The sequence below is a fragment of the Nicotiana tabacum genome, chromosome 8 (genome assembly GCF_000715075.1).
Source record: "Nicotiana tabacum cultivar K326 chromosome 8, ASM71507v2, whole genome shotgun sequence".
In the NCBI taxonomy this organism is placed as follows: domain Eukaryota; kingdom Viridiplantae; phylum Streptophyta; class Magnoliopsida; order Solanales; family Solanaceae; genus Nicotiana; species Nicotiana tabacum.
Window position 1 is genome coordinate 106206300 of NC_134087.1, and position 24777 is coordinate 106231076.

General features: G+C 36.8%; 1 protein-coding gene and 1 non-coding gene across 2 annotated transcripts; both read right to left on the reverse strand.

Annotated features, from left to right (window-relative positions):
- Positions 1-6767: 6767 nt before the first annotated feature.
- Positions 6768-6868, reverse strand: TRNAY-GUA (transfer RNA tyrosine (anticodon GUA)). The gene is made up of 2 exons: positions 6832-6868; positions 6768-6803 (listed from the first exon to the last, which is right to left on the reverse strand). It is a non-coding gene; the product is annotated as a tRNA-Tyr (tRNA).
- A 14292-nt stretch (positions 6869-21160) lies between these two features.
- On the reverse strand, positions 21161-23521 carry LOC142163238 (zinc finger BED domain-containing protein RICESLEEPER 2-like). Its single transcript, XM_075220505.1, has 5 exons — positions 22961-23521; positions 22686-22759; positions 22556-22597; positions 21438-22453; positions 21161-21186 (listed from the first exon to the last, which is right to left on the reverse strand). Exons 1-5 carry the CDS (start codon positions 23519-23521, stop codon positions 21161-21163), a joined length of 1719 nt encoding a protein of 572 aa, XP_075076606.1.
- Positions 23522-24777: the final 1256 nt, after the last annotated feature.

A 24777-nucleotide genomic window follows, 5' to 3' on the forward strand; every position in this document is an offset into this window, starting at 1 on the left:
AAATCAATCCAACACATAACCGTGAAATCAACTTATCAATAGCGGACTCCCCCACTTGGCTCAAAGCCATAGATCAAAGCACACAAAAACTCACAATGCCCATACTCTATTACTGCCATAATACCATAGTGAGATTCAACTAAAGCCTTCATAAGCTCATGCAACACAAACCATCTAGTATTTCAAATCATATGCAAATCTCACATTCACCCTTGTATCAGTCAAGCCCGCTCTCATAGGCGATCCAAACTCAAATTGCAACACATATATTTCTCTGGTAAAATAGGACTCCCAACAAACAACATAGGGATCACATAAACCTCAGGACACCCCGCAAGAGATAATCCACCGGCTTCGCCTCAAACTAATATCTCTTTATACCCCTCCACCATCATAAACATCACGTAATCACTTAGTCTTCCTAGGTCTGAACTCATATCACGACATGAGATCTACTTTACTCCTCAACTAAACAACATGAAAAGACCCTTCAACACACCTGTAACTCGGGACTATACATTAAATCAAGATGGAAATCAAGCACCAAATAGTTTTTTCTACACTCCAAGCAGACCCTTCTTGTCACATTCAACCATATGAACACATTTCGCAGTCACATCATACTCATCATGTAGCCATCTAGCAATAAATTCTACGAATAGGGACAATGCCAGACATATAAATCCAAAAGCATGTGCTCATACAATCAACACCTCTATGCTCAAACCACAGTCAAAACACGGCCTCAAATCCTCCAAACTAGCCCATCATCAGCATACCGAAATTACATCTCGCACCTCTTTCATAGAATCACAAGCCGTTGATGTACAGCTGATACCGAGTGCTCACATGTGCATACGAATGCGTGGAAGGAATTGAAAGAGTCATGCTTCAAGCTGAATTAATGTCGCACGATAAGGAAATAAAGATGGGAATATATTCTAAATGTCCTGTAGCCTCTCAAAGATAGATATGGACGTCATCATACCGCCCGCAAGACTCTACTAGACACTTGCTCATGACTTGTAGAACCTATGAACCTAGAGCTCTGATACCAACTTGTCACGATCCAAAATCCACCAGTCGTGATGGAACCTAACCCAACTCGCTAGGTAAGCCAAATAACAATTATCCAGTTTCATTTAACTTAATAAAACAATCAAAGAAGAGAATTATCCAAATATTATGCATTTCCTAAAGACTGGTAGTACAAATCATGAGCTTCTACGAATGGAGTTTACAAAGAAAACAATGGAACAATTACATAGTTTGTTTGAAAAGTACATAAATAAAATTTTATAGTCTAAGGCTGCCGTGAACAAGAGGCAGCTATAGCAGGAACGAGGGTACACCTTCAAATCCAGCAACCATCGAACATAGCAACATCAGTATGCGGGATCTACAAACGCACTGTGTAGGAAGTACAATATGAGTACAACCGACCCCATTTACTCAAAAAGCAACAAACCTAACCTCAGGTTGAAAGCAGTGACGAGCTAACACGGGATCGAGTCCAAAACCAATATTTCCACAGCAGGTCATAACAACATAAATGCAAGTATAAAAGAGATATCTCAAAAGTAAACTACTCAGCTCATTCACAGTTCTAGAAAATGGTCATGCTTTTCAAATATCTCAGTGAAAGAAAATCCTGGATCTCTTACCAAAAATGCCAAAAGTACGAGTAAGTTTGAAAACTATAATTTTCCAAATATCCTTTCCATAATAAATAAAATATTTCATTTTCTTTCCAAATAACAAGTATAAAGTGCCTCTCCATACCCACATATCAATGTATAAAACAAGTCATGAATGACGTGATACTATATAGCATGAGGAAGAATGTATCTCTATGCATGTATGTCATGTATGCATGTGAATGCCATGTATCTCAGAGATGAAACATGTACTCACACTCTCAGAGTACTCAATCTCATTACCTTGCATCCTCTCTTAGTAAGCTCAATACACAGCACACTAAATCAATCAACACTGTATATTAACTGCTACAACGTGCAGCCCGATCCATATATATAGTCGATTGCGCTCACTAGGGGTGTACAGACTCCGGAGGGGCTCCTACAGCCCAAGCTCTATATCGATGCGGTGTGCAGCCCGACCCAATATCGCTACGGCGTGCATCTCGATCTATATATCACTGCAGTGTGCAGCCCGATCCATATATCATTGCGGCGTGCAGCCCGATCCATATATCGCTGCGGCGTGCAGCCCGATCCATATATATATTTATATTCTCACAATCAGGCCCTCGACCTCACTCAGTCATCACTCTCGCATGTCTCGCTCACGGGCTTAAAATGTCATGAAACTAGCCCGACAACAATGATATGATACATCAACAACAACAGCTGAGACTGAGATACGATATGAATATGACTGAGTACAAAATATCAATGGAAATCAGTGAGATGACAACAAGAAATAACCACTATGGGTATAAACACTATCAGCATAAAGCATAAACATGATATTTAGCATGATTGACAGCTCAATTACTTTATCACATGATGATACACAAATATCAACAAAATAGGGCCACTATATAGGGCCATGGGAACAACGGAGTCCCATTTCACAAGGTGCACGCCCACACGCCCGTCACCTAGCGTGTGCGTCACCTCAATACCAATCACATAATATGTAGTTCGGGGTTTCATACCCTCAGTACTAAGCTTAGAAGAATTACTTATCTTAAACAAGCCAATTCCGACACCGAGCAAGCCAAGCGATGCTCCAAGAATCCCATCACGAGCGTTCCAACATTCGAATAACTCGAAACTAATCAAAAAATAACTCAAATACATCAAACAATGCTAAAGGAACCAATCCCAATCGTAAGAGGTCGAATCTTTAATCAAAAGCCCCCAAAAATCTCAACTCGGGCCTGTACCTCGGAACCCGATAAAACTCATAAAATCTATCAACCCATTTAATTACGAGTTCAACCATACTAGTTTCACTCAAATCCGACTTCGAATCGGTGTTCAAAACTCACAAATTCATATTATGAAACTTTATGCGAAAACCCTCAATTTCTTCTTTAAAATTCATCAACCAAAAGATAGAATCAAAGATAGATTCATGAAATATAACTAAAACTGAGTAGAGAGCACTTACCCCAATTCATATGCTGAAAAGCGCCTCAAAAAATTGCCAAATTCCGAGCTCCCCAACTCAAAATATGTTAAATGCATAAAATCCTCGTTTTAATATTGTTCTACCTCGTTTCTTGTGCCAAAAGATCTCGAAACTCACTTTTGATACCTCCAATGGATTCCTTATGAGTGGCTCTTGAATCACTCCATTTGAACTTATATTGAAGGAGATATAATGGTTTCAATATTTAGAAATAGTGCAGATTTTTAAATATGCAACAGTGGCAATTTCGTAATTAATTTGAAAAATCTAGCAACCCAATTCTTAGTAAAATGACCATAAAATTATCATACGATGTCCATATTTGACAATTCTTTTTGTTATGGCTCCGTAATTACGATACGGATCTAATGCTTCAATAAAAATAGAAATTGGAGCTCATTTGTTCCATGTGGTACCATTTATACTTGAAGAAACGACGTCGAAATATAAGAAAAACGAGCGCAATACAACTCAAACCTATCTGAAATTCACCTGAGCCCCTCAGGACCCGTTTAAATATACCAAAAGGTTTCATATCATAATACGGGCTTACTCGAGGCCTCAAAATACACATAACAATATCGAAACGACGAAATGCACCTCAAATCAAACTTAATGAACTTTCGAACTTTCGACTTTCAAAAACTCACGCTGAAACATATCAAATCAACTCGTAATGAATCCAAATTTTGTATACAAGTTCTAATACATCATACGGAGCTACTCCTGCCCCCAAAATATCGAGCGAAGTGCAAAGACTCAAAATGACTGATCGGGTCATTACACAGCCTAGGTCCCGATATGTGTGCTAACAGAAAGCACCAACAGTAATTGTTAAAATATGATTATGAGAATAATATGGCAATAAATTACTTATACTACTAGGCATTACTTGTGTTGCAAGATATATGAAGTTGAATAGAATGACTTCAAATTCGATGAGTTGCTCAAGTTAATTTTGTGAGGTTGGACATGTCTTTTGAAAAGCATAAGAAATGCATATTACGTACAAATGTATTATATGATTATGAATATTTTGTGCTAGATATTATACATTAAAATCTAAAACCCGAGATTTAAATATTTGAGAAGGAACAATCAACTTTGAGAAATTATTTATATTAAAGCTTATCGGAAAATATACAAACAATAAAGTTAGGCAAAGAATGCCACCTCGGCATCACCAATTGGAAGTCTTAGAGACATGCGAATATATAAAATTTTGTATATTTAATTGTTTTATAAACTTATATATATATATATATATATATATATATATATCATTCTTGCATTGGGATTTAATATCTTTTAAAAATTTAGGTGATATGAAATACACATATAATTAAAATATGACTTAATAATATTTTTTATCACAGTGCGAAAAAATTCACTAATTATGTTATATTCTTAGATTATTGTAGCATAACCTTATAATTATGATACTTGACTATCATCCAAAAGTTATTCGATATTATATGATCGTCCAATTCAATTACATAAATTTTATTATTAAGTAAATAAGAGGGCAACAATAATTTTGTTAAAACCGTACGATCTAATATGCTTAAATAAATTAAACTATAATTTGACAATTACTATTCTTTAATATTATTTTCACATCTCGCAAATACCAATACTAATTAATAGGTAATAAAAAACCCAAATAATATTTTTCGTTTTCCAACTAGGGGAGTTGTTGTGCATTGAAACCAAAGGCAAAGGTTGCCAATAAAGGGGAGTTGTATTTTTTGGGCCTCTTCCACCTAATAGCGAGGGGAGAAATTTAAAAATAGCCAGATTTACAAGTGGTCATTCAAAAATAGCCATATTTTTAAAAGTAATCGAAATTTAGCCAATTTTCATGTAAGATAAATTCGAACAAAAATACTGTTCAAAATCCGAAAAAATACTCCAGTATAATATACTAGAATTCCAGTATAATATACTGGAGTTCCGGTAAAATATACCAGTCCAGCTTAAAATACTGGCGCTTGGAGCACCGGTGCTCCAATCTCCAGTATATTATACTGGAACTTTTCACGTGTTGGAGTTCTAGCATAATATGCTAGAAGTTCATACACAGGTGCACCGATCTCCGGTATATTATGCTGGAACTTTCCGTGTTACAGCAAAATAATGGCTATTTTTCATTGACTTTACAAACGATGGCTATTTTTGAATGACCAGTCCGAAAACTGGATAGCCTGTGCTATTTTTACAATAGCCAAAGATGGACTTTGGCATCTATCGAAGTATGGGCTTATAATTAGGCAAATATATATACTTGCCTATATTTTAGAATGTTTGGAAATTTTACCTCCTATAGTAAACTATTGCACTCTATTTATTATAAATTAAAATAATTTTAAAATATTATTAATTATAGCTACCTTTTTTATTTATAGCAAAATAGGTATTTAATTATACCTACCATTGAGGCATGAAATACGCCAATTATGTCCTTTCTCTCTCTCTCTCTCTCTCTCTCTCTCTCTCTCTCTCTCTCTCTTTCTTCCTCTATCAGCAAGATTCTCATTCCTCTATCTTCTCCATTAAATCAGCAGAATCGTCGACGTCATCATCGTGGTCGGCGTCATCATTATCGGCGTCATCATCCACTATTGGCTCATCCTCTTAGGCAAATAGATCTAGCCATGGCTACGCTCGGGTGTTTGTTCGTCTCAATTTTTAGTTTTAATACAATTTATACAATATTTTGCTTGGTCAAAAAATGTCATCTCCGGCGAACTTTCTTCTCTTCTTTGCTGTTTAGTCACATACAATGATATAAATACATTATATTTTATACAAATGCACTCAAATATATTGTATTTTTGTATAAATACATTATTTTTTCGCTTGTATTTATGTATTCTGAAGGTCTGTATTTTTTTAATACAATTGAATATCACTGTATTTTGTGATTTTTTGTTGTTTGAATATAATGTATAATAGTGAATAATTAATATATGTGAATTGAATATAATGTATACAGTCGAATTGAATAGAACGGTATACACCTTATTTCTTGATTACCTCATTGTATTTATAAATACAGTCGTAAAAATACATGGAATACAATACAGTAATAGCAAAATTTATGTAAAATTGATTTCGTTGAGTTAAATTAGGAGTGATACACGCTAATTGATCCTCATTCCGTTATTAAACAGCTGGATTCCCCTATTTTTTAAGCGAATTTCGCTATTGTATTCATGAATACAGTAGCGCGAATACAACGAATACAGTCGCGTAACAACTAAATAGTAACTATAGAAAGTAACTATGTATATGATAGCTATAGAACTTAATAGCCACTAAACAATAACGATTCCTGAAAAGTCCTTTTCAGGCTAGTTTGCATTCCAAGGTCATAAGCAAGACCATGTTTCTTTTTAAACGACCAACGCAAAAGGATGGAGATTGGAGATACTTCTCCTCAAAGATTACATGTAGATAAATATAAAATGCTCCAGTCCAGCTACGAGTTAGCTGTCCTTCTAGTCACAAGATTCTTTAAAGGAAAAAAAAAACAATCCTTTGTATTTGAAAGCTGATAAAGCATAATGCTTTGGGAAAACCAAAAATTGGTGAAGCAAAACAAAAACTCCGACCTGCCGGATTCGAACCTGCGACCTAAGGATCAAATCAAACTGCCTGGTCATTCAACAACTACAGTCCTCCGCTCTACCAACTGAGTTAAGGTCGGGTATGACTTTGCATGGTCGAATATATTATTTGTCAACTCATTAATTTATCGAGATTTAACTATTACTAAATTCTAGTATTCTACAAAGTTGAAGCACAATTAAGATAATTAGGAATAATTTCAGAGACCTCCATCCACTTTTGGCTTCATTGCACTGACCTCATTAGGATAATTTCAAAGAACTGCCTTCATATTTGGCTTTGTCGTACTAAACTCATTAGGAATAATATCAGAGACTTTTCTATATGTTTGGATTCGTCGCACTAATCTCACATGTGTTTTATGATTTTAAGTTTACCTTCCTGATTTTGATTTTCTTATAACTATTTTCAATTTATTTATCATTAATGTAAGAAACAGTAACGAAATAATTTGTCCTTTCTAAAAAGATAAAACATTTGGTTTTTGAGGAAAAAATAAAGGGTTAGTCATCCTTTTCAATAAACTAATGAACGACGGTTATATGAAGAAGAATTAACCTACATTGCCGTTCACTCAACAATCTAAACAAAAAATATTTGAAGGATGCATAATATATAAAATTCATGTATTATATATAATTATTTATAATTAATATATAATTTAAATAAAATCGGCTAAAAAAATTAAATAATGAATTCGGCCGGTATTTATGTAAAGATCCCTTAAAAGAAGGGTTCGCTTGGGTTGGTGAGAACACCAGCCGAATCCTTTGAGAGCCCATATGTTTTGCCACGCTATCACGGCCCATTACTCGTTAATCAATGATTCAATCGAAGTCCTATTATGTCAGGACGGCCTCTGGCAAACTCCACTCACCAAATACAATTTGTTCTGCACATAAAGATCTAACGTTTTTCTGGTAAGAATGTGCAAATATATGTGTGTATTATTTTTCTGGCTACAAACTAAAGAGAATATCGATTCTTTTTTTGATCCTGGTAGCCCCAGTTCTATATTTACCATCCTTGAGGACAAGGATGTTGTTCAACAAGGGGGTATTGATACATAAATTAGGGACTTAGCCCGAAAGTAGCTTAAGTGAGTGAGAGCCATTCTAGCGGGAAAGTTTGTTAGATTTTAGTTTAATTTCTAATTTCCTTTTATTTCATTTTCAGCATACTTCACAGGAGATTAGTTAGGAGTATAAAGTGAATATCACTGCATTGTAATTTCATTGAGTAATGACAGATCAGATTTTCCCTTGTATCTCTTCTCTATCTCAATCCCCTGCTCTTCTATGTCTCTATCCCCTGATCTTCTTTCCCTCTTCCTCTCTTCCCTGATTGTTCTCTACACCTCAATACCAATAATTTGGTATCAATTGGTATCAGAGCTCGGTGAATTATGGGCCCTCGAAAAGCCGTGGATATGGTAACTGGCAATCCAACTATGGATTTACAAAAACAGTACGAGAATGTGAGAGTTCGACAAAAGAGCTTCGAGTTGTGATGGAGCAAATGCAACAGGAATTGCGCAAGGATATGGATCGGAAGCAGGCAGAGCTTATCCAAATACTTAGTTCACTCAAACATTCAATTGATGAAATGCATTTACACCTATAGTCGAAGGATGTGGCTAAGAATCACAGGCATTTTCAGAAATTGGAAAACGAATTGAGCGAAAAATGGGTAAAATTTTAAGAGTCGTGTGAATACTACTGCAAGTCGTGCTCTGTTTTTTGTTTCAGTGGGAGGTACTATCGCCTAAAACATGAAGATCTCCGCTTGTGTTGGAAGTGCTTCAAAAATGGTAAGTTTAACCTTTAAACTTCTCCTTCAGATTCTATCCTCATAGAGAGTGCTGATGTTTTGGAGGATGATGTTTTAAGCGTCAATACCACATAAAGGGGGAGGTGATTTGTGTGGTACCGAATTTTCGCTTGACTTAATTATGGAAGGACCTGGTCCTTCTATGTGTTCCAACTACTACTATTTGCTGAATAATAAGTACAAAAAATAAAGAACACAGAGATTTTTACGTGGAAAACACCTGGCTCAAAAGGTGAAAAAACCACGACCTACTACTCAGTAGGATTTTCCCAAACTTCCACTAAAATCTCTAAGCCAAAATAGCATTTACAAAAACTCTTTGTAAACCTAAGGATTAACTCTAATCTCGTTGTGGCACACAGTCTCAGCTGTTGTGATAACTTCAAGTTAACTCTAACTTGAACACTCTAGATACCTAATATAATTGCTTCTATTAAAGCTGAAAGGTACAATGTTAAATCACATACTACAATTGAATTAGAATAAAAGATAGACACAATGGAACTGGTTCTTCTATCTCGTTCAAGTAGCTTCAGGATTGCACACTCAAATCATACATAAATTGCTTGCAAAATCGCCTTGCTCTTTTGCTCTCAATTTCAATTTCACTTCTGCTTATGTGCATTACCTATAAAAGAGAACAACACTAACGTTTAATAGGTTAGTAATCAGAGTTTAAGTAGGATTCAATTGCTACTCTTCTATCGTAGAAGAGTTCATGATGATCTCAAACTCTAACACTATCTTTATCCTAAACTGTGTTCTCTTCATGTAAGGAGTCTTTCTCTCCTTATCTAATATGCAACCTTTTCGATCAGATCAGGAGATATTGTATCTTTATCCGTTAGACTTATCTCCTTCACGTGCATCTCACATGTACAGGTTGATCATGATTGTGCTTCACAAGATGGACCTGGTCCATGTCTGAGTTCTTTTGTCAATCTTCAAAACTTCACCTATTCTTGGGCCAACAAATTCCCCCTTTTTGATGATGACAAAAACTCTATGCTTTGTACTTATATGGATCCTGTAAGAACTCAGCTTAACCATCAATACAAAGTTTAGTAAATTCACTTATCATCAAGGACCAGGTTAATTAGGTTATAAATATCACTTTTTCAGAATATGTAAAGAACAATATCTCTTCCCCCTTTTGGCATCATCGAAAAGTTGCATACAAAGTATGAGTTCCAGATTTTAATAAGTACTCATGGCCACTGGGGCAACTGCAAGTGCAATCATGGTTTAATCATCAGTAATCAAGCAAACATATTTAAACTATCATAGAAAAGATTAACATTTAACAAGAGCAAAACAGTAGTTATCATTGATAGAGATATGTTGCCACTACAATCCACAACCAAAAAGAAGAAAACATTTAAACCATGAGCAAAAGATAGAAAAATCCCTAATCTGGGTCACTGAGGTACTAGACAGGTTCAGAAGACAAAAACTAGGATTCCTAAGGCTTGGAGGAGCTAGAGGGTTGGTTTTGGGCTTGGAGAAGATTCAGCATATTATGAAGAATTACATCATTCTTCTCCTTTTCTTTGGTACGCTCAGTTATAAGAGCATCTCTCTCAGATTCCACCTCTGCCACACAAGCCTTTAGTCTAGCTCTCTCAACATCTTTGGCTTCACATTCCTTGACCAGAGCCCTGACTTTACTGTTGATAGGAGTCTTCTTGGATGAACCAGGTTCATTTGGGATGACACTGACTAAGTAATCACAAGCAATTAGAGTGTTGATGCCAAAATGTTCCTTTCTTGAGGCCATTTCCCATTTCTTTAGAGGCACATTGAACCTATCCAAAACTATGGTCAGAATAAAGCTGTAGGGAGTAGCATGAGCCTTGGAGTCATTGATAACCCTGTCTAGCAGGATAATGAAGGCAGGCCAATTGATTTGCCTTCCACTTTCCAGGCACTCCATAAGAACCAGGTCCATGTAATTGGAAATGTGCCTTCTCTCCTGCCTGGGAAATAAGCATTTGTTGACAAATTCAAACAAGACCTTATGCTGAGGCCTCATTTCACTTTTCTATATAGCTCTGGCTTTATTCACATTCTCTGTATCACAAAATCTTCTGGTAATCTCAATGGCAGTAGGGAATGAGTCCAGACAAGGCCACATTTGCCTTGTATAATCATCAAATCCTTCAGAGGGTATATCAAGGATTTCTCCAAGTTTTTCTGCATCAAAGGATACTTGGACCCCTTTTACCAGGCTGATAACCTTGCCATCCTGAACATATGTATTTGCCATGAACTCAATTATCTCATTCCTAGCTAACCGACCATCCATCTGAATGACCATGTCCTTCCACCCCTGAGCAGCTAAGGCATCCATCAGTCTTATCATTCCTGACTCAATCAAGTCTTTCAGCAGTCTACCCTTCAAAATCTTTCTTTTGCCAAACATGGAAAGCTTGTCCTTTTCACCGTCAGAATCTTCTACTTCTTCTCCACTCCATTCCTCATCTTCAGAAATTTTCACTTGTTTTCCTTTCACAGCAGACCTTGTCCTCTTGGCTAGTGAAGGTGCAATAGCCTCAAACACAGAGGAAGACTTCTTGGTAGAATTCTTGGGCTTTTTGGGCTTGGGGGTCTGAACCTCCACTGGTTGAACTTCCTCCTGATGGACGTGTTCCATCACCTTAACCTCTATTTCCTCTAAGGACGTTATAACCTTTCCCTTTCATTTAGCAAGCCTTTTCTTCTTACTCTCATCTAGTGCTTTCTGGAGATCACTCTCACTCTGCCTCACCCTGCTTCTTGTAGCTCTAACCTTTGGTAAATGGAAATTCAGTGGTTAATGGGGGTGAAGCCTTTCTTTTTCTTGGAAGGCTTAGGAACACTGGGGGCTTTTGGTGTGGGAGTTCTTCGTTTTTTTGGATCATAGCTTGCCCCAACCTTTTTCAATAGGTCTGCTAGGGAATCTTCAGTAGATGAACTAGGTTCATCTCTCTGTGTGCTCAGATTAACCAACCCCTCAGCAGCTTCCCAAAACCACTTCCCCCTGACTTCTTGCCACTCTCTTCTACCCGTTCTTGTGCAACCCCACAGATAGCAGGCACTACTCATATCCTATTTCCCCTCTCTTCACCACATGCACCTCTTTTTTTTTCTTTTTCAGAATTTTGTTTACCTCCACTCCTTCTTGACCCTGGCAGTTTTACATCCTTAATAGACCCAACCAGACAAACCTAGTTTCTAGATTTTTAGACATAGAAGAAATTACCTTAGAAGGAGATTCTTGAGTCTTTTCAGAGTCAAAAGACCCAGGTCCTTCCCCCTAAGTAGCGAATTGATATGATTCAGAATCAGAGATGGAGTTGGAGTTTTGGGCCCGACTTGCCTTCAACTTCTCATTTAATTTCTTCCTCAGAACCCCAAATGAAACTATCTTTCGAGCAAGCATTTTCACCCTTTTTAGTCCGGGTTTTAGAGATGTACTGGGTGGAGGAGGTGTGGATGAATTCGAGGGAGTGGGTGGTGGAGGAGTTCCAGGATTGTCTTGTGGGTTGGTCATGATCGTTGGCTTCTTGAGAGAATTTGTTGAATTAGAATTTTGGAGAAGGGGAAAGTGAAAGTGAAGGAGAAATTTTGATGGTTTGGAATTATGGAGATGGCAGAAGAAATGATGTGTATTTAAAGAGAAATACACATTTAATAGGTAACAACAGCTTTTAGCAGTGGTCAATTAGAGGTCTAATCAACCTGAAATTTCAGGTTTTGAATGATCGGTTTATCAGTGGTGGGCCCAAAGATTATGTCATCAACATATATCTGTACCACAAGAAGATCCTTACCTTTTTCCCTCAAGAATAGAGTACTATCAATTTTACCTCTTTTGTAGCCATGTTCAAGCAGGAATTTAGACAGTCATTCATACCATGCTCTAGGAGCCTGCTTGAGTCCACAGAGAGCCTTGTCTAATTTGTACACATGCTCAGGACATTCCTTGCTCTCAAACCATGAAGGTTGTTTCACAAACACTTCTTCTTTTAGGTAGCCATTCAGGAAGGCACTTTTGACATCCATCTGATGAAGAGTGAATTCCATGTATGCTGCTATGAGGAGTCTTATTGCCTCTAGTCTTACAACTGGAGCAAAAGTCTCATCATAATCTATACCCTCCTCTTGGTTGTAATTTTGGACCACCGGTCTTGCCTTATTTCTTGTAACTGTTCCATCTTCATCAAGTTTGTTTTTGAAGACCCATTTTGTGCCAATAACTGTTCTGTCCTTGGGTCTTGGAACTAGATGCCAGACTTGACTTCTCTTGTACTGATTGAGTTCATCTTGCATTGCATTTACCTAATCTATATCCTGCAAAGCCTCAACTACATTTTTAGGTTCAATAAGAGATAAGAAAGCATCAAAAGCACATAGATTCTTTAATTGTTATCTAGTTTTGACTCCAGAGGTTGGATTAGTGATTATGTTCTCAATAGGATAAGAACTTTGATACTTGTGAGGTTTCACAACCAACTGATTTCTGCTAGATGTTTCTCCCATGTTCTGTTGCTAAGGAACAGGGTCATGAACACATTCCTTTAGGGGATTGGTTTCAATTCCTCTTTGATCAATTCCCCCTGTCAGGTTGCCCTAGATGGACGAACCTGTTCCATCACATGTTCCTTATTTTGGTGCCACTTTAACTTGTACTGAGACTTTAGTCAAATCCTTTACCAGCCCAATGGCTTCATCTTCATGTTCTTGTCTCTCAGAAAGCATATTAGTTTCATCAAACACTACATGCACACTTTCTTCTATACACAAAGTTCTTTTATTGAACACTTTATATGCTTTGATATGTGAAGAATATCCCAAGAATACTCCCTCATGACTTTTGGGATCAAACTTACCTAGGGAGTCCTTTCCATTATTGTACACAAAGCACTTGCATCCAAATGCCCTAAGATGGTGATATATTTGGTTTTCTCCCTTTAAGTAACTCATAGGAAGTCTTCTCTACAAGAGGTCTAGTCATGCATCTATTGATAATATAACATGCAGTGTTTACAGCCTCTGCCCAGAAGCTGTGCGGAAGTTTACTAGAAAGAAGCACAGTCCTAGCCATATCTTCAAGAGTCATGTTCTTTCTTTCAATTACTCCATTTTGTTGAGGAGTCCTAGGGGAAGAGAAGTTATGATCTATACCATGCTCATCACAAAATTCAGCAAACTTAGCATTTTCAAATTCAGTTCCATGATCAGACCTAATGGATGCAAGTTGATTACCTAGTTGTTTCTGAGTCTTTCTAACAAAAGCAGTAAACATGCCAAATGCTTCATTTTTAGATGTTAAGAATAGTACCCAGGTAAATCTAGAATAATCATCAACAAGTACCATCACGTATTTCTTACCACCTCTGCTCAGTGTTCTCATTGGACTACAGAGATCCATATGAACCAGTTCCAACGTCTTGGTTGTGCTTACCATTTTTTTGCTTTTAAAGGATGATCTTACCTGCTTCCCCCTTGCACAAGACTCACAAACTTTGTCTTCCTTGAACTTTATGTTAGGTAGCCCTATCACCAAGTCCTTGGAGACTAATTTGTTGAGTTGATTCAGACTAGTATGACCAAGTCTTTTGTGCCACAGGAGGGGATCATTATCCAACACACTTAAGCAAGTGAGTTCATTTTCTGAATGAGTAGACAAATCTACAACGTAAATATTGTTAACTTTTTTTCCATGCAAAACAATCTTGTCAATGGTAAGGTTAATCACAAAGTATTTGCTAGAGGTGAATGCTACAAGGTTACCTCTGTCACACAGTTGTGACACACTGATTAGGCTATATTTCAAGCCATCTATCAAGTAGACATTCTCAATGGAGCGTGAGTCTGTCTTACCTACCTTTCCAACCCCAATAATCTCACATTTCTTCCTATTTCCAAAGGAAATATTACCTCCTTTTAAGTCCTCAAATGAAAGGAACTGGTTCTTACTTCTAGTCATATGCTTTGAGTAGCCACTATCCATGTACCATATTTGGCTGTTTCCATTCACTTGGACCTGCAAAAAGAAATCAATGGTTAGTCTTAGGAACCTAAACTAGTTTGGGTCCCTTCCTATAGGCAAAACGGTAAATCAAATTCCTTTTAGCCCACCCAAATAGCCTATTTTTCTCTTAAACAAAAGCTTTGTTCTATTGACTAGCCTTTTCTTTTGCATTACATTCATTTTTGTAATGGCCAGTCTTGCCACAGTGTATGCAAATTTTGTTCTCAGGAAGAGTGAGGTACTTGCTTTTAGGGTCCCACTTAGATGCTTGAGTCCCATATCCAAGTCCTCTTTTATTGCTACTGTGATGTTCTTGTAGCTAGGAAAGTGCATCAGAAGCCTTATTCCATTTGCAAGTTATGTCTAGTTCATGTTTTACCTTTCCTAGGTCTTCTTTTAAGACTCTTATCTGCTCGTCCTTCCTGTACAACTCATCCTTCATTTTTCCTAAGTTTTCTTTTAGGGTGAGATGTGTGTGATCAGCTTTCTTCTTACCTATTCCTAGTTTCAGTTTTAAGTTCTCAGACTTAAGTTCTAAGACACTTGTGTCAAGTTCAAGAACCTGGTTCTTCAACTCAGCATTTTTACTGTCACTCTCATTAGCCCTAGATTCTAGATTTTTGCACTTGGCTTTTAAGATCACACACTCCCTAGACAGATCTTCCCTCTCATTGTTAATTATCTCAAACTCATCAATGAAGTCTAGCAATAGCTCAGACAACCTTTCTTTAAACAGGAATTTAATCTTGTCTTTGAGATGAATAACACTTACCTCTTGTTCGTCATCTGATTCTCCGATGGCCATAAGTGCTTGTTCATCTCCAGCTTCATCTTCTGAGTCCTCATCTGATGTTTCTCCCCAAGCAGCAACCATATCCTTTGTTGATCCTTTGTTCCTTTTGGGTTAAACATGTTCCTTCGTTCAGCCCTTTCCTTCTTCCATTCAATTTCCCATTGAGGGCAGTTCTTGATCATGTGATCAGTCTTACTACATTTGTAGCAACCCTCGTTGGTCTGTTTCTCAGGGGCCCTTGGTTTGTTGAAGGTTGTACCTCTTGAAGAACCCTTTCCTCTCATTAGGTTCTTTTTGAAATCTCTTGTGATCATGGCCATTTCATCATCCTCTAGATCTGCACCTTCAGCTATTCTGAGAGCCAAACTTCTTTCCTTCTTAGGTGCATCCATTTTCATGATTTGCCTACTCAGTTCATAGGCAGTGAGGTTTTCAATCAGTTTATCCAACTTGAGGGTAGCAATGTTCTTTGATTCCTGAATAGCAGTGATTTTGCTTTCCCAAGTCACTGGTAAGACTCTTGTCAAGATTTTCTCAACCTTGTCTTCTTCAAGGATAATTCTCCCAAGAGATTTAAGTTCATTTGTTAGTATTGTGAACCTTGTGTAAATCTGCTGGATAGATTCTCCTTCCTTCATACTGAAATTCTCGTATTGAGAATATAGCAGTGTTCCTCTTGATCTCTTTACTTGAAGAGTTCCTTCATGAGCCACTGGTAAAGTGTCTCATATTTTCTTGGCAGTGGTACAGTTTTGAATCCTGTTGTACTCGTCTAGACCCAGTCCACACACAAGCCATTTCTTGGCCTTAGCATTCTTCTCCCATTTCTTTAAGTCTTCAGCAGTGCAGTCAGCTCTTTTCTTTGGCACATCCACTCCTTCAGCATTCTTTTTTGTAGTTGCCAGGGGACCATCAATGACTATGTCCCAGAGTTCATAGTCTTCTCCTATGATATGCTCTTTCATCCTATTCTTCCACCAAGAATAGTATTGACCTTTAAAGAGTAGAGGCCTAGCAAAGGATTGCCCTTCCCAGTTTTCAGGTGGTGCACTCATTTTGATCTTTTCCTAAGGTGTTAGCCTCTTCAAGAATAACCTGGCTCTGATACCAATTTATGTTTTAAGCATCAATACCACACAAGAGAGAGAGGGGTGATTTGTGTGGTACCTAATTTTCGCTTAACTTAACTATGGAAGGACCTGGTCCTTCTAGGTGTTCCAACTACTACTGTTTGCAGAATAATAAATACAGAAAATAAAGAACACAGAGATTTTTATGTGGAAAACACCTAACTCAAAAGGTGAAAAAACTACGACCTACTACTCAGTAGGATTTTCCCAAACTTCCACTAAAATCTCTAAGCCAAAACAACATTTACAAAAACTCTTTGTAAACCTAAGGATTAACTCTAATCCCGTTGTGGCACACAGCCTCAGTTGTTGTGACAACTTCAAGTTAACTCTAACTTGAACACTCTAGATACCTAATCCAACTGCTTCTATGAAAGTTGAAAGGTACAATATTAAATCATCTACTACAATTGAACTAGAATAAAAGATAGACACAATGGAACTGGTTCTTCTATCTCGTTCAAGTAGCTTCAGAATTGCACACTCAAATCACACATAAATTGCTTGCAAAATCACCTTTCTCTTTTGCTCTCAATTTCAGTTTCACTTCTGCTTATGTGCATTACCTATAAAAGAGAATAACACTAACGTTTAATAGGTTAGTAATCACAGTTTAAGTGGGATTCAATTGCTACTCTTCTATTGTAAAAGAGTTCATGATGATCTCAAACTCTAACACTATCTTCATCCTAAACGGTGTTCTCTTCATGTAAGGAGTCTTTCTCTCCTTATCTAATATGCAACCTCTTTGATCATACCAGGAGATATTGCAGCTTGATCCATTAGACTTATCTCCTTCACGTGCATCTCACATGTACAGGTTGATCATGATTATGCTTCACAAGATGGACCTGGTCCATGTCTGAGTTCTTTTGTCAATCTTCAAAACTTCACTTGTTCTTGGGCCAACAGAGGATATGTGTTTAAATGTGTTTTTGTGGAAAACGAAAGTTATAATGATATACTCTTTAGAAGACACATTCATGGCTGAACTTTTCATGGAAAATGAGAGTTGGAATATTGCTCACAAGGTACTTGATAAAATGACAAAATCGGTTTATGGTGCCGTTGAGAGTGATTTAGATACCTTAGACGACATGTGTTTACCTGCTCTTTTCATTGAAGCTGAGAGTATAACTAATGCTCACAAGGTTTCCGATGGAATGACAGGAAGATCATGTCAAGGTAGCACATGTATTCATAATAAATAAAAGAAGTTCTCTCTTGTTTTAGTTGGAAATGGGATGTTTGTTCCTCTATGGGATCCAGGAATAGGTCTGACTGCTTTGACTAGTGAGAAGTTAGCTAGTCAGACAAATGATGTTCAAGAAAAATTGATGGATTTTTCTAACAATTTTTTCTTGCATCGATCTTCTAATAACATGAGGAGAGTGTGGGATACTGGATGGTAGTGGTTTATGTATCCTAAGGTTGTGGCTATTGAACTGAGAAATGTTGACTACTGGGGAGAAGCTCTAAGGGCACTTTGCTACAAATTGCCTATGGATTTGGTGGAAGCTAGTATACTGCAGATTAGAAAAAAGAGATTCTTTGATAATATTTCTAGGATAAATATCACTGAATTCACTGCCTTTTGGGAAGATAGAGCCACACATGTTCTTATAAGAAAGATAAAAATGATTGCACATAAGTTTGATATGGTTCCAGTGACATTCTGCTACAAATGACGTATGGTTCCTAAACTTTAAGAAGCTAGTTTTGGACTTTTACCTGGTATAACAATAGCTTTTGTACTTGGAGATTTGTTGACAATGGAAGGTTATAGCAATCTGGTTGTGGCCTTACCTGAAACTACAGTCATTCTGTTATGTATATTGATTCTGTTTGTCCAGGTGCTATCATTCCAACATATAACCTTTTGAACGTTCGTAAATGAGACTTCTCCTTACACTTAATACTGTTGTCCAAGAAGGAGAATGTGTTACTTGGGACTCAATTTTGCAATTCACATTTCATGATGACTCAAAAGAGCTAGCATCCATTGGTTTGATTGCGCACAAATGGTCAGTGAGTAAGTGTAAAATCCAGAAGGATTCTCAAAGAAGGAGTGTAGTCATGGCTAGAAACGTATCTACTACTGGAGCAAAGGTTTCCTTATAAGGATATATTCTTCTCAGTGAGGAACCATATTTCAACATCTCTCCAACTTCAGGAATAGTGTATCATGGGTTTTGAAGTTACCAAAGACATCTCTTAACCATGGACTCTATTGGTCGTATGAAACTGTGGGATATTATTGGAGAGATTGCAGGTCAAGAATACAAAAAGGTTATAATTGATAAGGAGGTAGAATAAATACATGCTTGCAAGCTATGTCATCTGTGGTTATTTGTTTTTATCCTCATTGTGGCAATGCATTTTGGTGTTTTAAACCTTGATAGTATACTTGAAGATGACAAAGTTACAAGGTTATAGGGAACTCGCAGAGAGTTGATAGTGAATTTGCCAACCAAAGGTAAAGTTAAATTAGGTACATTTAGTCTGGAGACATTTTGGAAGGTTGCATTTGCGAGGAATTTGATTACAACATCTAGAGTTGAGGTGGTTGGACTACATATTTTTTTGTCAAACACCAATGATTCTGCTAGTTTAAGGGATGGAGTTGTGCATGGTTTGTATTTCACTTTTGACCCAGGTGGTATATTGATTGGCCTAGAGAACCAAGCTATTGGGTTGCATTTCCAAAAACTGCAATATTTAAAAATTTTACACCAACACATATGCAGCTTCACTGGATATGGGGCATCATTCTTCCATATTCCCTCATATAGTCCAGCATTTGGAAGCAAATGCAGCACTAATGATGTTCATATTATTCTCCTGTTGGTGAAGAAACTTGCAGTATACCACAAGCAACTAGACATCTTCTATTAGTCTATGCTTAAAATTTATGTAGAGGAGCATTGTTTCCTTGCTATGAAATTGAGTTACTTGCTTGCTACAACACCTGGAATTCAAGGTCTTCCACATCAATTTCCGTTTGATCCAGGCAGCTCCTTCATGTTGTTATGTTACTTGAGTGATTCTAGAGCAACGTTGATGTTTCTACACCAAATGATTATACAATTGACCTGGAAAGTATATTCCTATCGCAAAAAGGTGGACTTTCATGTTGAGATAACCATTAAGGAGTGGAGCAAAGCTTTTGTATGGGACATATATTATCCATTCTCCTTGTATCAAGAATTAACCAGAAGTAATCAGCTTCTACGTGCTATGCTCGGAGAACATTTTTTAAATTTTTCTTTTGATCCTGGTAGCCCCAGTTCTATATTTACCATCCTTGAGGACAAGGATGTTGTTCAACAAGGGGGTATTGATACATAAATTAGGGACTTAGCCCGAAAGTAGCTTAAGTGAGTGAGAGCCATTCTAGCGGGAAAGTTTGTTAGATTTTAGTTTAATTTCTAATTTCCTTTTATTTCATTTTCAGCATACTTCACAGGAGATTAGTTAGGAGTATAAAGTGAATATCACTGCATTGTAATTTCATTGAGTAATGACAGATCAGATTTTCCCTTGTATCTCTTCTCTATCTCAATCCCCTGAATATCTCCTCTCCCCTGATCTTCTTTCCCTCTTCCTCTCTTCTCTGATTCTTCTCAACACCTCGATACCAATAATTTGGTATCATCAGGATGAACAAATATTGGAAAGGAAAGTGTACACACGAGTGTACGTGCACTCTTTTTTGGCTACTAATTCAGAGGAAACAAGAAAGACTATATATTTTTCAACACAAACTGTCACTTTCCTGAGTATATAATATATTTAGTTTTTAATGTAGGGGGTGCATCGGTCGGTTATTATAAAAATACGGTTCGGTTAATCGGTTTTTGGTTTTGTAGTATTAATAATCAAATCAAACCAAAGTATTTACGGTTCGGTACGGTTTTTTCAAAGTTCGGTTCGGTTATTTTCGGTTTCAAACGGTTGTAGACTCGTAGGAACAACAAAGTCTGTCCTTATATAATTATGTACAATACAATGTCTAAAGACTCCTATAAATAATGTGTATTGTGGCAATTCATTCCCCCTCACCAATTATAGCGTTTAGGCGCAATGTAGTATGGAACACCAGTAACTTTTCAAATACCAAAATATTTGGCATACAACAGAAAGATATAGACATGAAGGTTCCTGTTCCCTTTGGCATACCAGAATGAGAAAACGAAAGGAGCAATGCATATTGCATTGTGTTGGGACAGTGGCAAAAACAGATAATAAACTGCTCAGCAGTGGCAAACTTGTCCAAAAATAATTTAACATATGGCAAATCTAGAAGCTACAAAGTCCAAAGTACAAAATAAGTCTAAAAATACCATCACCAAACAACAAAACAGTGGCAAACTAGTCACAACCCATAAGCCATAAAATAAGTCTAGAAAATGATACTTAAAGTCTAACATACGGAATCACTGGATGAGGATTGAGACACTTCTTAATATGCTTCACTAAGCACATGGTGCCAACATACTTTGGATGACAATTATAAACTCGACCACAATGAAGACACTTTGCTTTGCGGACTTCTTCATTTGCTTCAACTAGCTCAAAATATTCCCAAATGGGCGATCTAGCTTAAGGACCACGAGGCATAGTTGAACCTACAAAAAAAAGATCACAAGTTAATCAAATATTTTTAATTATAAATAACAAAAGAATACCATAAAACAAGCAAATTCTTAAACTTACCACTTGTTCAAACTATGCATCAACAATGCTAGTATCTCTTTCAATAATGCAAGTTTCTCTTCCGTTCGTTGCCATATCTAAATATAATTTGATAACGTGTGTCATATAAACTTACAAAGTAAACTAATTTTTACTAAAACACTCATAAAATGGAAAATCTTACCAAGTTCAATTTGCTCAAGAAACTCCAAATCTTCTTCAACATTAATAGGAGTATCGTCACATCTAAACCAATCTTGAACACAAACAAGACTTTGCACCAACCGAGGAGTCAATGAACTCCTAAATGAATCAAGAATGCGGCCACCGGTGCTAAATGCACATTCCGATGCAACACTTGAAATTGGAATGGCTAATACATCACGAGCTAGCTCAGATAGAACAGGAAATCGAGGCGTATTAATTTTCCACCAATCTAAGATTTTAAAGTCATCAGAATCATCAGACAATGGCTCTTGTCCTTCACCAATATATCTTTCCAACTCAGATTTAGCACCTACACTTCCGGAGTCTTCCTTTTGCCTTTTCAATAATTGCTTTGTTCTCACAGATTTTGTTCTCACATTCACACTAGATGAATCGGATGTGTCATCAGATGAAGTAGATTTAGATGGAGATGATTGAAGACAACATCCTTTGGAATATTTTTTTTGATACTCCCCAAACAAAGAATTCAAATTAGCATCCACTTCGACAATTAATTTCTTCCCTGGTTCCTTCCCAAATATTTCCTCAAGTGCAAAACCAACATACTCAAATTTGTTATGAGGGTCTAATACAGAAGCAATGAAAATCATTTTATTCATCTTTTGAGGTTCACCCCAATATTTTTTAAACTTCTCTTTCATCTTCTCTGCCATCTTACTCAAAGTAGTATCATCACTAGCTAAACAAGTTTTCAAATTACTATCAAGCTCACATATATCCTCAAAATGACAATTAGAAGTGACATAACGTGAGCCTGAAACTTTTTCGGTGAGCTCGTAAAATCTTTCAAGAAACTTTATCATATTTCTCACATTCACCCAATCATCACATACAAATAGACCTACAACATTCCCATCCTCACAAACATGTGTACAAAGATGAGTTGAAAATCCATCATCAAAAAGATGAAGTTTGTCAAAGGCCTTCTCAAAGTTTTGCGTCGTTTCCAACATCAAGTAGGTGGAATTCCACCTAGTAGGAACATCCAAACACAATGTTTTGCTACATTCTACCTATTGATGTGCATAACATTCCCTAAACTTTAAGATCCTTTGTAGAGATGATCTCACATACCTCACAGCTTGTCTAACACGTTTTACAAAAAACATCAATTTCCTTCAAACCATCTTGCACAATTAGATTAAGTATGTGAGCCATGCATCTCACATGAAGATGCTTACCACCCATCGAATTGGTTTTTCACATATCTAATTGTTTAGACAATTCTTTGACCGTGACATCATTTGAAGAAGCATTATCAATAGTAACAGTGAATACCTTATCCAATTTCCATTAAAGCAAACAATTAGCAATAAATTTTGCCATTTCGTCACCCTTATGACTAGAGATAGGGCAAGAATTTAGTATTCTTTTATGCAACACCCAATCTCTATCAATAAAATGACCCGTCAAACACATATAGTTAATTCTTTGCGACGAAGTCCATGTGTCTGTGGTAAGGCAAATTTTTGGTTTTACGTCTCTGAAATTTTTCATTAGTTTAAGCCTCTCTTCATTGTATACTTGAAAACAATCCCTTGTAATTGTCCTACGAGAAGGAACATTAAATAGAGGTTGGGCTATGCTCATAAACTTCTTAAAACCTTTCTTTTCAACAAAGCTAAAAGGTAATTCCTCCATAATTACCATCTCAACTAAAGCCCTCCTAACTAGTTCTTGATCAAATTTCCAAAGCACCCCACCATTAATTTGCCCATCCTTTTGTAAACACAATTGTGTTTGAGTATTATCAACTTTTCTTGGTATTTTTGGACACTTCTTTAAATGAGTATTCAATGATGTTGTTCCATTCAATCGTGAATTAGCCTTATAATCACGGCCATAATGTTTACACTTTGCTCTATCGCCTCCATAAGCGTCTTTAAGCTTTTCAAAATGATCCCAAACAATTGATCTAGATTGTACAGATTTTCTTTTTTTTTTTGGGTCTTGACTAGTTTCAACTGAAATTGTAGGCGAAGAAGTAGGTTCACTTTCAGATGAACCCACCTCACTTACTCTACTTTCAACTTCTGCCATCTATAGAAAATCGAATGAAAATAGAATTAAGGTTGGAACTGCTATAAGTTTATAACAAATAGAACAACAGAGTAATTCAGTCAAATTATACAAATAGAACAACCTTAGATATATTACAGAATTGGATAAAATGCATGGATTTATGCCATATTTCATCTTTAAAGGCAAGCAACAGATAGGACATTAAACTTGAACTAAGTTGTCCCAACACTATGATTAATGTGTGTGTGTGTGCGTGACTACAAGGAAATTTTTCCGGCAATAGCTAGCTAGTTTCTTTTACGAAGTTAGTTTCAATTAGAAACTGTTACCTAGCTACAAGAAGTCGCACTAACCTGAGGAAGAAGGCGTCACAGTGAAGCTGAGGAAGAAGGCAGCAACCTGAGGAAGAAGGCGTCACAGTGGAGCTGAGGAAGAAGGCAGCAGTCGCAGTCGCAGACTCGCAGTGTGGCACAGAGCTGAGGAAGAAGCCAGCAGTCGCAACTCACAAGACTCGCAAAACCCTAAGTCTAATTTTTTATTGGAAATAACGTAAGCGAGTCACTTGGGTGGGGTGGGATTCAAAGGTATTTGGGCTTTGGGCTTCAGCGTTCAGCGGCTTCAGCCTAAGAACATAAGTAATAAGGCTATTAATTAAGTTTTGAACTAATACCCAAAAGTTCAGTTTTTCGGTTTAACCGAAAACTGCAATACTAAAACCCTAAACCGCACCGAAAAACCAAAATTAATAATTTTAAAACCGTGCACCGACCGAAAAACCGATTAAACCGAAATCGAAAAACCGAAATTCACGGTTCGGCCGGTTTTTTCGGTTCGGTCGATATTATGCCCACCTCTATTTTAAAGTGGATCTAACCACGCAATTATTCCTAACTAAGAGAGTTGATCCAATTACATGTAATGATGAAAGTTAAACTATAACTATTGGATGCTATTATACCCTCCGGTCCACAATAAGTGACCAATTTGCTTCGGGCACGCCCATTAAAGAAATACTAAATTTTAGACGAAAATAGTTAGTGTGACTAAACTACCCTTCATTAAATGTTACACTATAGTTATAGTAGCACTTACTTCTCTTCTCAAATGTGATGAGTAAATGACTTTTTAGGGATACGTACATAAGAATAATTTTGAAAAAATAAATTAAATTTTTTCTTGATTATATAAATTGACACTTATTTTGGACCAAAATAAAAAAGCAAATTGGTCACTTATTGTGGATCGAAGGGAGTACATTACTATAATCCAATATA